Raw genomic sequence first — 17,365 nt, forward strand, 5'->3', positions numbered from 1 at the left:
CCTAGAAGCTGAGCAAGTGCCATCCACAAGGCAACATCTCCAGGCCCCAGAGGCACGCAGCACAGGGCCTGATCAGGCTGCAGGGCGGCTTCTACACTTCTGCCAGCCCACCAGGGCTTGCCCACAGGAAACTGAAATCCTGGCTTGCTTGAAGGCCACATGTCACAGTGGCTGATTATGTAGCTCACAACTTAGTGATTTGCTGCTAAAAAGAAAAAATTATTTATAAATAATAGTCTTTCTTGACATTGCAATTATTGTCCTGAGAGTTCCAACAAAATTAAGGTGCAAACTATGGACTAGTAAAGTCAGAGACGAAACCTCAGTCATGGACTAGGCAACCACTGCTCGCTCCAGCTAACATCACAGCAAACTGTTGAAAACAAGAAATATTCTGTCGGGAATTTTTGGAAGACAGCACAGTTTAGTTTAAATTACGGCTTCCCATAGTGATTTTTTAAAAAAACCTTCTTTTAAGAACCTCTCCACGCTTCAAATACCATAATCACTGAAATCATAGTAACCACTTGGCACCCAGACTTGGACCGAGCCTGGAGAGGGACGACTCCCAGCAATCTATGACAAGGGCGGTTGTGATTAAGACTATTGGGGCTGATTTTGTGTTCTCCGCTCTTATAAGTAATTCACATATTTATACTGTTAGTCAAAATGTGGCAGCTTAATTCTCTCATTATTTTTAATCTAACTGGAAAATCAATTGTCTCTGGTTGTTGGTGGTTATGGCTATAGCTATGAAAGCCCAACAACAAGAAACTGGAAACAAGAGTAGCTCAACTAGTAGTATTCTTCCATTAACTTCACAAACTTTCTGTATCAACTGACCTAACCAACATTCATTTAACATCTACCAGATACAAAGGATACAGAGAGCAGGAATAAGCAATTAGGTCTTTTGAACAATTCACACTCCAGCAGTAAGTAGGTTTAGCAAAATTACTTGCTTTGACTTTGAAAGAAAGACAGCAGAGAGTTGCATACAGCCTAACCAGGTGCCACAAACTGGGTGTGGAGAGCCAAAGTTAACTCAGACACTGGTGACACCCAGCCGACATGTCTTCCTCCTCACTGTCCCCCAGCCCCAGCCCCCAGGATTTCTTCCCTTCAATTAGAAAGGACAGGTTGCTCAACATCTGATCCAAGTCATAAACCAGAGATTATGGCCTATCAGCCCTTTTTAATGTAAAGTCACTTTGTGTGGTGGTACCTCTTTTAAGTTCAGCTAGACAAAGTTATTGTATCCCTGGGTAACGTCCAATCTGAGGACGGAAAGCAAACAGAATTCCACTGGGAGTCTGTAAAACCACTCATCCTGTCTCTGAGCCCTGCCCACCTTAGCCACCTACTCCTCCAAGAGGCAAATAAATCCATCATCCCACCTTTTTCTCCCACATTGAATACAGTTTTTTTTTTAAAGCACCAGGCCATTTGGCCATGATCTATGGCCCACCATAAACACCATTTGGTGCAGTCAAAGGGTGCCCATGGTGAGCAAAATAAGAGGTGAGTGAGGGAGCAGAACTGCAAAATAACAGTTGGCCTACCTGGGGTGGGGAGGGTTGCCAAGGAGTCACAGACAGGAGCTTTCCCCAGCATTGAGCGGGGGCGGGGGGGAGAGGAAGGGCAAAGTCAAGACTGTTACAGTAAAACTGTAATCTATGCAGGTTGATACAGAGCCCCAAACTGAACTTCTAATGTGCTCAAGAGTGCACTGAACTTCCAAGTTCTACGTGGACTAGTACCGTGGTTCAATGGGGTCAGCTCGATGGGTCCCCAACCCACACTCCCAAGGCATTCATCCTACGTGGCCAGCTCAGGGATCAGAGCATCCTACCTAGTTGACAGGAACCTCTGAAGACCAAGAAAGACTGGTCAAATGGAAACCACCTAAGTATCCATCAACAGATGAATAGATAAAGAAGCTGTGGCATACAGTATGTGATATACAATGGAATACTACTCAGCAATAAAAAAGAACAAAAATTTTGCCATTTGTGGCAACATGGATGGACTTGGAGGGCATTATGCTAAGTGAAATAAGTCAGACAGAGAAAGACAAATACTGTATGATATCACTTTTATGTGGAATTTAAAAAATACAACAAACTAGTGAATATAACATAAAAGAAGCAGACTTGCAGATACCGAGAACAAACTAGTGGTTACCAGTGGCGGGGGGCAGGGGTAACACAGGGGTGGGGAGTGGGAGGTACACACTACTGGGTGTAAGACAGGCTCAAAGATGTATTGTACAGGGCTTCCCTGGTGGCGCAGTGGTTAAGAGTCCGCCTGCCAATGCAGGGGATGCGGGTTCGTGCCCCGGTCCGGGAAGATCCCACATGCCGCGGAGCGGCTGGGCCCGTGAGCCATGGCCGCTGAGCCTGTGCGTCCGGAGCCTGTGCTCCGCAATAGGAGAGGCCACAGCGGTGAGAGGCCCACGTACTGCAAAAAAAAAAAAAAAAAAAAAAAAAAAGATGTATTGTACAACATGGGGAATAGAGCCAATATTTTGTAATAACTGTAAATGGAAAGTAACCTTTGAAAATTGTATAAAATGAAAAAAAAAATGCATAAAAGTAAAAAATTTTAAAAAAAAGACTGGTCAATCAGCCTGAAAAGTCAACCCTGGGCAGAGAGGTTCTCCTCCATCGAGAGACCCCTGAGCATGCCCAGATGTCCCGGAAGACTAGAGGAATGACAAAGGACACAGGCTCCAGAGTCGGACTATCTGGCTTCAAATCCTGGCTCCACGTTTAACTACAATGGCAGTCTCCCTGCGACTCCATTTCCCCATCTGTAACTGGAAGATAATAACAGCACCTACCTCATAGGACTTCTGGGAGAATAAAATGAGATCACAGTTAAAGAGCTTAGCAGGGTGGCTGTCACACAGAAAACACTGAGAAAATGTGTGCAGAACCTCTACTATCTTCAGGGGTAACCGGAACTATCCGTCAGTTCCTAAATTGGAATGACAACACTACAGCTACTACTCTTTGGTGAGGCCTTAGTTAGGGGCCCCCAAACATCTCCATGGGGTTGGTGGTATGATCTTCACTTTAGAGTTGAAAATGGAGCTTTAGAGGGGTTCAGACACTCATCTAAGCTTTCTCAGCTAATAAAGGTGGAGAAAGGAAAGCTTTGATCACATTGCAGCAGAGTCTGTATCATGTATCCAAAAGCTTAAAACCATTTTAAAATAATACTTCAATATTCTAAAATCACTACTTATTGAATAAAATTATGTTCTTGTGAAATCTCCCAGCCTTCCCCCATGACATCTGCATAATTGCCTATACAATCAGAAATACCTCACAAATTCTGATAGACCATGAAAAACACAAAATTATCTTTCTTAACATAAATATGACTGGGTAAATCATCATGCCCATCTTAATGAAATGGATTTAAAAGTTCAAAAGTACTGCAGACCCACAGTTTATCAAGTCACTTTTTTTTCAGGATTTGTAATTTGATCCTGTAAAAGAAGGAGCACATTCCAATTGGCCTGTGCAACACCTCTCTGCCAGTATGTTTGGTAAGTGTGTAACAAAATTGCCTAGAGGTAATAGTTCCTCCAAATATCCTCTTCCACCATCTCTTACACTAGTTAGCAAGACTTATAGACACTGCACTGCCCTAAAATAAAACACACCAAATTTAAACTATGTCAATGTTGACTCATCTCACAGAATGTCCTTTAAAGCTCTAATACTGAGATCCAGAAATATGTATAACCAGTCAAATTTATAAATACTTAAAGATCCAACAGCTTCAAGGCAAACTGGAATAATAACAAATCACCTTAGTCAAAACTGTTTGTCCCCATCAAATGAACTGGTTACCCAGTTTCTTAAAAACAGAGTTCATGATAATTGTTAATCCATTAACAATTTTAAATAAAAGACATGCTTAACTTTCTTAAGAAGTAGTGGTAAAGATAAGCCAAGCCATATAATTTTATTTCACTTTCTATTTGCTTTACCCAGGCGTTACACAGTCTTGTAATCCTTGCTAGTAAACGCAAATGAGATGATATTAACAAAACATGTAAACTGAAGTAAAAGAGAATCTAAAATGCCTAAATATTTCAAGAATGCATTGCAGTTTCAATAACCTGAAACTCCAAGTATCAGAAAGCAGAAAGAATTACCATACAACTGTAAAAGTCAAATATTTATACAGGTGCCTTAAAAGCCACTGTTGGGTGCACACCATCATCATTGAAATTTACTATCTGTTAAGTAGTTTCAAAGTGCAATAACTGGCTTGGAGCGTGAAGTTTATGACAACAACTAATACATCTGGAGAGACTGTGAAGGCGTGATGCTTGTCATAACTTTCATCAGGTCAGCAACACGCAGCCAGGCTAGAGCAAGACGGGACCTCAGCACAGGTGCCTTTTCTCATTTCAAGAGGGAAACCTAAACCGATACCTTCATGGATAATTTAACAAGGATTGTTCCATAAATTTATAATGTCACTTGTGACTTTCTTATAAATGCTCTTTAGTAGCATTCAAAAACAATATTCTTGAGATAAAAGTAACTGAGAACATAAAGTATGAAACTATTTCAGCTTCAAATTGAGAAAAGGGGGAATGTTTAATAGGAGAAGCACCTAAAAAGGTTATAAACCCCTAAGGCCACATTCCATAAAAAGGTGGAAAGAAATTTCAGAAATGATAAACATCCAAAATTTGGAATTATCCCTAATGGTATATTATTTAAATTTATAAATAGGAATACCTCCTTAATAGTTTACAAATTTACAATTAGGAATATCTCCTCTTATTCTTCCAATAATTCTAACTATAAGAAATTTTCCTTTTCAGGGTAAAGAGAAAAATGGAAAAGAGAAACAACATTTGTGAACATTCAGCTAAACTTCAGTCCCTGAACTTCTTAGATGATGATATTGTTATGTTTCTCCTCTTCACTTCTGAGCAGGAATAAAAAGTGTGTTGAAAACTACAAGAAACCACGCTAAGCTCAAGTCAGCGTTCCTCAATAACCAAGGTTCGGTTCCACTGTTCATTTCACCACTTCTTACTTCAACACAGCATCTGCCTTTTCAAGATCTGAGAGTCAGTTCAAGTTTTCAGGTGAAGATAAACACTAAGCAGTAAACCCCCAAACAAGCGTCTCTAAACTCTGGGGGGCAAAGTCAGTTACACCCACCACCAGGGCTCAGCAAGGAAGGGTGCCCGGGGCCCCCTCAGGCCCAGGGTCTCTGGCCCGACCATGGCGCACCCCGTCAAGAACGTGCAGGCAAGGCTGGGAGCCAAGGACGGCCAGAGAGATGCCACAGGTGGCCTGGACGGCTGGCTGGCCCCGCCTGGCACTTAGGCCTCCTCCTCCGGGAGGCCCAGGGCCGGGCCCCGCCTCCCAGGCCGAATGGACCCTCCAGCCTCTTGCTGGCCAACTTCAGGCGGAGGCGAGCTCGGAGCAGGGCTCAGGGGGCCCCTGTGGGTCCGTGAACTGGACACTGTGACCGCCCAGGGCGTCAATTCCACCCTTCCCTCTGCGCCCAGAGTGTCTAAAGGTCCCGGGGCCGCCGCAGAGCGGGTGGCCAAGAGGGCCCTGGAAGGGGCGGCTGCAACCGGCCCCCTCCAGGGCGCCTGGCCGGCTGACGCAGCCCCGGCTCGGGCAGAAGGTCCCGCGCCTCCTTCCCGGGACCCCTCCCGGCCACCCGGGCCGGTGACGCCCCACGCCCCCCGCGCCGCGGGCGCCGCCGCTCGGCCAGGTCTCCGGGACAACAGCCGCCGCCGCGCTTCCGAGGCGGGTCCCCGCGCCCACCCGCGGCCCGGCAGCCCACCTGTCCCGGGGGTCGATCCAGCTGGTCCTCCGGGTGTTGTGGTCGATGTAGAAGACCTTGCCGTCGTAGTCCCTGGCCTCCTCCCAGCCCCGGGGTAGCGGCAGCTGCCCGCTCCCGGCCCTCCTAGGCATGGTCGGCGGCCTCGCCGGCGAGCGGCGCCTCCATAGGGACCGGGCGCGGGACGCGGCGGGAACGCGACTGCCCGGCCCGACCCGGGCGCCGGCGTGGGGCTGCGGGGCGCGGCGGGGCCACGCGCGGGGGCGCCTCAGGAAACCCTGCTCTCGGCCCCAGCGGGATCAGTCCACCATGTCTGCGTCGGAGCGGGCGAGCGAACCCTCCTCCTCCTCCTCCTCCTCGCGATCGCCGCCGCTGCCTCCGCCTCTTCCTCCTCCTCCTCCTCCCCGTCCCCCTGTGGCCGCCGAGGGTCGCGGCGCCCAGGCTGCCCGAGCCGCCGCCGTCTGGGCTCGGATCCGGGAAGCTCCGCGGAGCGGCGGCCGTGGCGGCGACGGTCTCCTCATTTGCATACTATTAGCATGCGCCCCGCCCGGGGCCCGCCCCCACCCGCTCCTCCCCTCGCTCGGCTCATCTGCATGCACATTCCTCGCCGCCACATTCCAGGGCTTAACCCTGCCGCTCCCGCGGCACGCTGCGCCTGCCGGGGCGCCGGCCCGAGTCAGGGGCGGAAGGGAGCCGCGGGCCAGGTGGGAGGGAAGACGGAGAAGGAATGCGCCGCTCGCTGCTTCCCCTTGACCCCAAATATCTCCCTACGGCCGACCACTTGGGGTTTTAGAGCTTCGGGACGGGAAAGGCGGCTAAAGAGAAGTCTCCGCAGCCCTCTCCACCGCCTTCCGACTTCTAGGGAAACCACAAGACTTTCGAGAGGAAAGGGGTGGGGAGGCTCTCTTCGGAAGACAAGGTCCCAGCAAACCGAGAAGGCACAAAGGCTCCCCCGCTCCCCCTCGGACCCCGGGGCGTTCCGGGCGGTGGGAAAGTGTGAAAAGCAGAGCCAGCGCTCGAAAGCGCGTCAGTGGCGCGTCCGGGGCGGTGTCGCCCCCGGGGCCTCTGCAGGGCGCCCGGCCCTCCGTGACCTCAGCCTCGCGGCGGAAAGCGAAGGCGGATCCCGCGGTCCGAGGGCGCCGCGATATGCCTGCCCCGGTGCCCCGCTGCGCGGGGGAAACTCGGGCCAGATTCGGAAAAGCCACTGCACCCCCCTCTCCCCACACCCCCCGCCGCGGCCGTCGTCGTCGTCGTCGTCGTCGTCCGCCGCGCGCGGGCCTGAGGCGCTCCACACGGGGGCCCTGCGCTGGACGTGCACGCGCCCGGGAGCCAGCCCCTTACGTCCGCCCGCGCCCCGGGAAGTCCCCCGCCCGCGCCCCGGGAAGTCCCCCACCCGGAGCCCCGCCGAGGCCCAGAAGGTGTGGGCGAGCCCGCTGGCAGGAAAACGCGGCGGCCTGGCGGCCAGGCTTTCCTAGACCCTGGATGTGTCCGGGGAGGAACGTGGACTTTCTCTCCTTCTACAAGTATTTATTTATTCAGCAGCTACTACGCCCTGGTCGGCCCTGAGGAGGGTCCGGACGTCGGGCTCCGGGCTGGACGGTTCCATGAGCCGCAGGCCTGGCAGGGCTCGGACACACAGCATTTGTGCCCCCAGCCCCTCGGTCTGGGAGGGAGCCTCCCAGTCCCCAGACTCCTCTCCAGCCAGGTCTACACCACCGTCCCATTCATCTTCTTCTGGGTTACTAAGCAGCTGCTTTTAGAGTAAAAACAAAAAACAAAATAAAAAAACGGAGGAAGACCCGGAGATCATTCACCTTTTGGTGTGAATTCGCTTAATCCTGCCGCCTAATTTGTAAAGACTTCCCCACCTTGTGCGGGACGCAGCGCACAGCAAGGGCTTTCAGGGGGTTTGGAACAACGTCCGCCTCCCCTCCTGGGTGCACAGACCGGTAAGGGAGTCAGGTGAATTGAGATTCTCTACAGCGCGGAGCTGGCGCTGCGCGGTTAGTGTAGCAGCTGCCCTGGAGGCTGGGGACGGCCTTTGGTTCTCCAGGCCGTCGGGGCATCTGCGGTCAATCTCGAAGGTGGAGGGAGGACGGTGGTCCTCGAGAGGAAGGACGTGGGGTCAGGCTTGGAACAGCTTCATGGCGGGGACTGGACCTGCCGTCTCGGGCGAGGGCCTTAGAAGGGGTTGTATTTGTACTCGGAGCATCTGGGCAGAAACTTTTAACTACTAGAAACTCTAGAGAGAACTCCTGGGAAGGAGCTACCAGAGGTCGCAGGAGTTGGGGAACGGAGTCACCCAAGATGAACTCACTTACTGTATCTTTCTAGGTCTTCCTCGTTTACACCCAGGAAACTAGGCTTCGCCTGTAACAAAGGGAAGCCCCCGCTTCCAGGTCCTGTGTTCAGCCCCACTCCATTGATAAGGAAGTGATCACACAAGGCAAGCTTCTCCTGTTCAGGTGAGATGTGACATCCTAGTGGATAACCTTAAGGTTGTACTTATGAATGCTGTGAAAAAGATGAGACCTGGCTAAAACTAATCTCTCACACCACTGAGTGAACGAGGTGCTTTGTTTTGGACTGGTCTATACTGGCCCATTAGCATGGCCAAAATTTGTGTTATGGTATACTAATAACATCAGTCGGCAACCCAGCCAAGCCATTCTTGTTTAAACCTTGCTTCCTGCTGTGCTTTCCCCCCTCAAAAAAAACCAATTAGAAAACATGAATTATATTAAAATGTCTGCATCCTACTGTTAAAAAAAAAAAAAGTAACACACTTTAGTTTGTTTCACTGGAATGAACTACTGCCCAATACTTCTCGGTGTTATTTCACATTTGATAAGCTTTCAGGTAAGTATTCTTACCCAACTTCTAAAACCGATGAGGAACCCAAAATGGCACACAGCGGTAAATGACATTTATTGTTCTATAAATCTCAAGACTTCAAAAAGGGACCCTAAATAGACAAACAAAACTCTGAAGCATTTAAGAGGCAAGCTCGCTTCTTCTCCCCCACTGGGTGGCACAGGAAACATTTGGTCACACAAAAGCAGTTAAGATGACAGAAAGGAAAATTGCTCCTCTGCAGGGTTTTTTTGTCTTGATCAAGTTTTCACTCTGCTGTTCTGAGTTCACCCAGTTTACACAGTACCATCCCTTCGGAAAATTCCTAGTGGTTAAGACAATGAAGATTATCCCTAGTTTATAGATGGATACATTTAGATTTCATTTGGTTCCAGTTGATCATTGGCACAGAAGGATGATGCTGTCTGCTGTCCTGGATACCAGATTACCACAGTCTATGGCAGCACTAGCCGCTGAAGAGTCTGTTTTCTGGCCTTCAATTCCCTTTTCTCCCAGCTTTACATTTTCTCTGGTACTAATAGTCTGTGGGGAGGTGAGCTGCCATTAAACAAAGCTCCCACGTCAACGTCCAAATCCTGCGTGGCAGGAAAATTAGCGGTATCAAAAATGGGAGTAGACAGTGAAATTTATTTCAACAGATAATTAGTTATAACTATCCAAATTTAAAATATGTATACTTTTAATCCAGCAATCCCGGTGCTACAGGTTTACCTACGGATATTAAAATTCCTCAGGATTTGCAAGGATGTTCATTGTAGCATGCTTCATAATAACAAAACTGGAAAAACCACCAGCATCCATCATTAAGGGACTAAGTAAGTGAATTATCCATACTCAGCAGGCATATTAAAAGCATTGCATAAAAATGTATGTGCTGATAATGTGTGTGCTGATCCTGGAAAGATGTCCAGGATCTTTAAGTGAAAAAAAGCAAGGTGCAAAAACCACTTGCTTGTTAACTTCACTGGAGGTGGAGCCAATCATAAAATTTAAAGAACACAGCCTCCTATATACTTCCTTAGTGTCAAAGGGAGAATTCAGACAGTAAATTAAGAGAATGGGGACTGTCAGAAAGGTCTCGTCAAAGCAGTATACATAAGGAAAACGATCATTAAAAGGGATGGGGTCGAGATGAGTGGACATGATTCCAAAATGGACCGGCGTGGCAGGGCGTGCTTGTAGGAGGAAATGGATATTGGAAACTCCAAGGTGAATCTGGTGTGCAAGATCCCAAGACTGGCTGGAGCCGTCTAGTTAGGAGGCTGGTGTGGTAATATAGGTATGAGAGAGATAAAGGTCTGGATTAGAAATAAAGTGAGGAAGGCATGAAAAGGAATGATCCGGCAAGAATTCGCTACTGATTAGATTAAGCAGTAAGTCGACCACAAGGAGGAATCTGGTATGAGTCCAAGATTTTAGGCCATCAAGAGAAACTCAAATAGCAGAAATAAATGAGGAAGTCCAAAGGGGGATCTGATATGGGGTTTGATTTTAGAAATTAGAGATACCCAGCAGAAAGTTAAAGGTCGGGACTCAAGCTCAAACAAAAGGTCAGGACTGCAAATACATGGTCAAATGTCACCCATCTGAAATTCTGTAAAGGGCTGAGGATTCAGGATTGAATCTTGGGAAAGAAACATCAGTATAAGTCTAATAGCATTAAGTAACCCATCTATAGTCCTGTATTTGGCCTGTAATTCTTCAGTAATTTGATGTGATTTAATTTATTTCTTTGTAAAATGTGGTCTCCATTTTCAGTGATGTGTGTAAGAATTCGTGACTAGCGTGTAATCCATCTCTGAATGAATTATTGTTATAAACTTTAAGCTTAAGCTATTGAATCAACTCATGTGTAGGACAAGATGAACTGGTTTTCAATATTTTAATATCTCCTGTCTCCTCAAGGAGATCAGGGATTATATCAACTGGAACTTCTAAATAAGGATAACTTTTTCTTTCCTGAATCAAGCTAGTGACTTTTTTGTTTTTGTTTTTGCTCTTCTGCAACCGAAACGTTAAAATAAATAACATCTCTAGGTATTATGAATCAGTAGCCCTAATCCACAATTCCTAAATCTTATTGTCTAGACGGTCCTGAAAAAGATAGGCATATGAGCGTTAAGAATTCCCAGTGCCAAGCCAGACCAGAAACCTCGATAACCACAGCCACTTCCCTGCCAGTTACTCATTATAGCAACACCTTGGGCAACAGCGATCATTCCAGTTCAGTAGCAAGTAAGCAACATCAAACAGGTTAGATTTTACCTTACTCACTGCAGAGGGAGACCCACATTGAGCGAATGCTGTGGTTGCTAAAGAGATAGAAAACATTTAATAGCTGTCTTATTAACTAAAAGGAACAAAAGCTCCAATGCCATGTTTGTATGTGTGAGGCTCTCAGAGGGTACCTCTTGTATACTCTGTGGGGTAGACTCTTAGAATAAATATTCACTGACATTCTTTCTTACATAATGAAAAAATATAAGGTTCCATTTTCCTTTTACCGTCTTTAATTTGCATTTTTCCCCCATTCCAACTTTATAATCAACGAAAAACAGCTTCTTTAAAAGACGGGATGGTATTCCCTCATCCCTATCTTTTAAAACTATTTCATATCTCCTTTCCTATCCCTCTGAATTTTCCATTAAAATCTTTATTTCTACTTATTATTTCTCAGTCTTTCTCTCTTTCTCCACTTCATCCTCTCTCTTTCTCTTAGTTCTTGATTTCCTGATGTTGACTCAATGCTGTGAATTTGGCTTTAAGAAATTTAACTGCAGTATAATCTCCCAAATTTGTCTGATTTAGGGATATTCAAATTGAATAAGGAGAAAAATTGGTCTATGTAATAAAACATGTTCAAAGAAGTGTATTTTGCCAATAAACATATGGAAAGTTGCTCAACATCATTAAGAACCAGTGAAATGAAAACTAAAACCACAGTGAGATACTTATGTAGCTGCTACACTGGCAAAAACTTAAGTTTAAAAATATCAGGTGTTGGTAAGAATGTGGAGCGACAGGTATTGTCATCAGTGACGGGTGGCAATACAAATTGGTACAGACACAGTTTGGCCATATCTAGGAAAATTGAGGATATCCACATCCTTTGACCTAGTGATTCCATTCCTAGGTATATCCCTAGAGAAATTCACACATATATGCTCCAGATCCACGTACAAGAAATGTTTAGGGTGTATTATTTACAGTAGCCTAAAAGTGAAGCATGCAACTGTCTGATAAAGAATGTAGTGGATAAATATATTGTGTGGTTTATTTATGCAATACAGTAGAGCAATGATAAATGGATGAACTATAGCTACACAAAACCCCTTCGGTAAATCTTTAAAAATATAATGTTGGGTAAAAGAAGCAAGAAACAAAAGAATTTGTACAGAGAGATTTCATTCACATAAAGTTCACAAAAACAGGTAAAACCAAACTATATTGATTAGAGATGTGTATGTAAGAGGTGAAAGTATAAAGAAAAACGAGGAAATAAGTACCGCAAAGGTCAACATAGTGCTTACTTCTAAAGGGAGGGATAATGTTGAACTTGGGGAGAAGGACATGGGGAGAGGAATTCTGTTAATGGTCTGAGGTTTTTTTAAACCTGTTTGCTTTATATTTTTTGTTAAACTATATGCACATGTTTATACACTTTTCTGTATGTATGTTACATTTCTCTTTCTCTCTCTCTCACACACACACACACACACACACACGGAAATACTATAGTTTTATCTTGAAGCGTGGGAATACCCAAGACCTGGGAAACCTGCTTTAATGAACAGATGAAAATTGTACTTGTAATTGGCACATTCAGTGTGTGAATGCAAATGCCCCACTAAAGGTTATTCTTTCTAAAATAGAGTAAGCTCCCTTATTTGTTTATTTACAGATGTTGAGACATATATACAAATAAGGTCCAATTACAATAATTCTGTAAAACGAAGCTGTATCCTTCAAATTCGTATCCTGTACCAGAACTTCTTAAAACCATAAGAAATTATGCACAGCAATAATTCTACACAACCAATATTCTGTCTGGCTGCTAAACACTTTCAGTTTTAAAATGGCCTGACTACTGTTCCACTGGTGTCCTGGGGGGAGGGGGAGGGGCAGTGGGTAGGCCAGCGGAGGCCCGACTTTACTGAACTGTGCTGTGCATGCCAGTTTTTTTAGCTCTCACCCTTCAGCTCACTCAACTCTTTTTGTAGAAAACATCCAAATCACCTCTTCTAGAATTTACCTAGACCACCAAATCACAAAATAAAACAAGTCCCTCACTCATCCATTCAACTTCTATTGCACACTTAATATGAACAGGGTTCTGAAAACTAAAGGCTGAACAAGAACAAGGTCCCTGCTCGATTGCAACAGTACTGGTTCTCAGTATTTGGGTATTCCCATGCATTGTGGTGTTTTTGTGTCTTTAAATATCTGTAATTTTGTTGGTGTAATACCGTTATTTTAATATTTAAAAAATAAAAAATTGGAGCCATTTACTTCTTGAGACACACCCAAGAAATTTAGATTATTTTTATTTTGAAAAATGTGAAAACTACAGAAAAATTGAAAGAATAATAAAATGAATACCTGTGTAAGCATCTCCCAGATCCACCAGGCGATATTAACATGTTGCCATGTTACTATCTCTTTTATATCTCTGTTTGTAGATAAAGGCTTTTTTATTCAACCATTTAAAGTAAAAATAAGGACATCCTCTGACATAACCATAGTATTATTATCAACCCCCAGATTAAAATTGATATAATAAATACTACTTAATATACAGTCCATATCCACATTTCCCCAATTACCCTAAAGCGTCCTGTACAGCTGTTTGTTGTTTTTTAAACAGGATGCCGTCAAGGACACCACGTGGCACTTAATTGTCCTGTCTCTTTAGTCTCCTCCAATCTTGAACATCCCCCTGCTTTCATGACAATGATGAAGAGTCTAGGCTGGCAGTTTTGCAAAATATCCCACAATCTGGGTTTAGATGATTTCCTCAAGATTCAGATGAAAATCCTTGTCCAGAAAACTCCATGGTTAGGTTTATATTTCCCACCTCATCACATCAGGAGGCCTGTGATGTCAGTTTTGTCCCATCGTTGGTCCCACGCACCACTGAATGATGCAAAGTGGCATCTGACAGGTGTATCTGATACCACTGCAAAGGCCTCTTTTCTCCTCTGTACTAATAACTATCTGTGGGGTTATACTTTAAGACTATATGAATATCCTTTTCCCAAACAAATCTTTCACCCATGCATTTGGCATTTATTCAGGAGCCATGCTTACATACATCAATTATTACATTCATGGTTCCAAAATGGTGGGTTTTTTCCTTACATTTACCAGCCAGCATTTTTATGTGAAGAACTTTCCCTATCTCTTTCTGCCATGATTGTTGTTATTTTTTTATCACTAGGGACACGTTTTTTCTTGTGGTAAAATAAATGTAATACCTACCATTTTAATCATTTTTAAGTGTACAGTTTAGGGGCCTTAAGTACATTCACACTGTTGTGCAACCATCACCACCATCCGTCTCCAGGACTCCGTCTTCCCCACGTGAACTCTGTGCCCCTTAAACACTAAGTCCCCATGCTCCCCCCTCCCCCGTTCCTGGCAACTGCACCATCTTTTTTTTTTACGCTCAAATTGTCTTAGATTTGGCCTATGGGAGCTCCTTCATTGTATTTCCTGTGTTCTCTGACATGTCCCCATCATTCTTTTTTTTAAATATAAATTTATTTATTTATTTATCTCTGGCTGCGTTGGGTCTTTGTTGCTGCGTGCAGGCTTTCTCTAGTTGTGGTGAACGGGGGCTACTCTTTGTTGCTGTGCGCAGTGGCTCACATTCTCATTGCAGTGGCTTCTCTTGTTGCAGAGCATGGGCTCTAGGCGTGCGGGCTTCAGTAGTTGTGGCTCGCAGGCTCAGTAGTCGTGGCTTGCAGGCTCTAGAGCTCAGGCTCAGTAGTTGTGGCTCGCAGGCTCTAGAGCGCAGCCTCAGTAGTTGTGGCGCATGGACTTAGTTGCTCCGCAGCATGTGGGATCTTCCCGGACCAGGGCTCAAACCCGTGTCCCCTGCATTGGCAGGCAGACTCTCAACCACTGCACCACCCGGGAAGTCCCATATCCCCATCATTCTTTGAGCATTTCCTTGTTTTCTGGCACAAGAAGATTTTCCAGCCTCCCTTTAATCCTTTCCCTGTCCCAGAGCTTGACTCAGCCATTTCTCCAAGGACCCCAGGTCCTTTTAGTGGGCAGTGAATGGTATCTAGAAACTAACATCTGAGCATCTAGGTGAAGTCACCGATATTGGAGGGTCACCCAGGCCCTCTTAGTAGATACATGTACATGCTTATCTATTTCTCTGTCAAAAACCACGAGTTCATATGAATTCCTTCAGTTCAAACTCAACATCACAGCACTCACTCCAGTTTTGTTTCCTTTCCGTGTTTGTAACGCCCTTCTCGAACAGGGAGAAAACTGACTCTCCTTCTCCTCAGTGTATTTATGTATTTAATCGATACCCCTGAATGTAACCAGCCTCCCAAGGCTGCCACTGTGCCTTCCCCGATGATACCACCCCCCACCCACCCCCGTGGCCTGCACACCTCACGTTCAGCCCACGCCCTCCCAGAAGCCTCTCCTACCCTCTGTGGGCTCCCGCACCCGGTGCTGGGCCACTCTGCCGTCCAGGAGCCCTCCTCACCCCACTCAAGCTCCCATACCCCACACCAGGGCACCCGACGCCCTCAAACGACTCATCTGCTCCGGCTCTGACACCCCACGCTGGGCTGCACCTCCACGAGGACACCATCTCTGTGCTGCTTGTTTTACTGCCCTTCCAAGCACACACTCTTCTTACCCTTCTTGGTAAGTCCCACATCCCATACCAGGCGGACTGCCCATCTGCTTGGACGTCCCCCCCGCTAGGGCTCTGATTCTCACACTCGTAAGAGTAGCGTTTCTCACAACTTCAGTAGAACCTTGGTAACCTCTTGGTAACCTTGTTAAAAAGGAAGATTGGGCTTCCCTGGTGGCACAGTGGTTGAGAGTCCGCCTGCCGATGCAGGGGACACGGGTTCGTGCCCCGGTCCGGGAAGATCCCACATGCCGCGGAGCGGCTGGGCCCGTGAGCCATGGCCGCTGAGCCTGCGCGTCCGGAGCCTGTGCTCCGCAGCGGGAGAGGCCACAACAGTGAGAGGCCCGCGTATGAAAAAAAAAAAAAAGGAAAAAAATGCAGATTGCCGGGTCCCACTCCCAGAGATTATGATTCAGTCAATTGAAATGAGATGGTGAGATCCACATCCTCAACAGGTGCTTCTGATGCAAGTGGTCTGAGTGACAATTTAAGAAATTCTGTTTTCATCTGGAATAACAGCATCAAAAGATAAGCACGTTTAATACTTTGACAAGTATTGCCAAACCGTCTGCCTGAAAGGCTGTACCACGTTGTGGTTCCACTGGCTGTGCATAGCAGTGCACTGTCCCAAACCTTTCAGCATACCCCTCTAAGGGGAGGTGCTTCACGAACATTGGGTGTGTGGGGGGAGCGGGGGATCCTCTTCCCTGGGCCTCAGTTTCCTTATGAAATCAGAATCTTGGATTAAATCAGTGCTTCCAAACTTTCCTGATGATGAACATCACTTGGAAGTCTTGTTAAAAATCCAGATTTGCAGGATCAGGTCTACTGCATCAGACTCTCTAGGGGAAGGGAGTGGGAATCTGTTTGTTTAACAGTAATTCCGAGCTTCTCTTGAATAAGTTCCACGTTACTCCTTTGACTAAGTGAGTTTTGTAAATATTGCTCTGATCGACTTTGAATGTTCCCTCCGGTTCTATAATATTTTAATTTCACCTGACTGTACAAGACCTTTTGTTTTAATTATGAACCAATAGCCGTGAACTTTAGAGGAAAAAGTACAAGCTGTCTGCAGAGCAGCTATAATGCTCAAATAAGATATACGTGGATGATAAATTCAAGACATGTCTTTTACATCTTTGTGAAGGCTAAATATTTCAGATATTTTTACATTTTTAAAGAAACTGCCACTGCAAAGATTTAAAATATTCCTAAAATGTCAAGGTGGCATACTAATACTCCTGTGCCGCTTTCTCATTGGAATTATTAAAGAAATGGACTACTACATAATAAAAGAAAAACTTCAGACCTGAAGGAAGATCAGACTTCAAGTAAAAGAAAGTTTTGAAGTTCTCAAGTTTCTCAGTGAAAAGGAAATAAGTCCAGTTGAAAACAGTAATAATGATAAAAGAGGATTGAAAGTAGATCTTATGACACCACGCTGAATGAATGATGTGTAATTTGGAGAAGTTATGGTTAAAGAGGTTGCTGCAGAGGAATGCATTGATTCATCTAAAACAAATATTAAACTGAAGATTTTCCATATTGAAGTGATTTTTCTTTATGTATTATATTGATTTATGAGTCATATTTACAGACACTCTTAAAATTGGAAGTCATCAGGTCACTGTTGGCTATTGGATATTTTGGTCAAATAAATCTTCTGTTATAGACTTTTTTTAAAAAAGTTACTTATTGGGACTTCCCGGGTGGTGCAGTGGTTAAGAATCCGCCTGCCAATGCAGGGGACACAGGTTCGAGCCCTGGTCCAGGAAGATC

The 17,365-nt window shown here is 45.6% G+C and overlaps 1 protein-coding gene across 1 annotated transcript in view; it reads right to left on the bottom strand.

The window, feature by feature from the left end:
- Positions 1 to 6,331, bottom strand: part of WWC2 (WW and C2 domain containing 2) — a 170,851-nt gene extending 164,520 nt beyond the window's left edge. Inside the window, exon 1 of the mRNA XM_060136278.1 lies at positions 5,836 to 6,331. Within this exon, the coding sequence (XP_059992261.1) occupies positions 5,836 to 5,966 (131 nt within the window). The 5' untranslated portion in view covers positions 5,967 to 6,331. The remainder of the gene's footprint in view (positions 1 to 5,835) is intronic.
- Positions 6,332 to 17,365: the final 11,034 nt, after the last annotated feature.

This window comes from Lagenorhynchus albirostris, chromosome 21 (assembly GCF_949774975.1).
Source record: "Lagenorhynchus albirostris chromosome 21, mLagAlb1.1, whole genome shotgun sequence".
NCBI classification, from domain to species: domain Eukaryota; kingdom Metazoa; phylum Chordata; class Mammalia; order Artiodactyla; family Delphinidae; genus Lagenorhynchus; species Lagenorhynchus albirostris.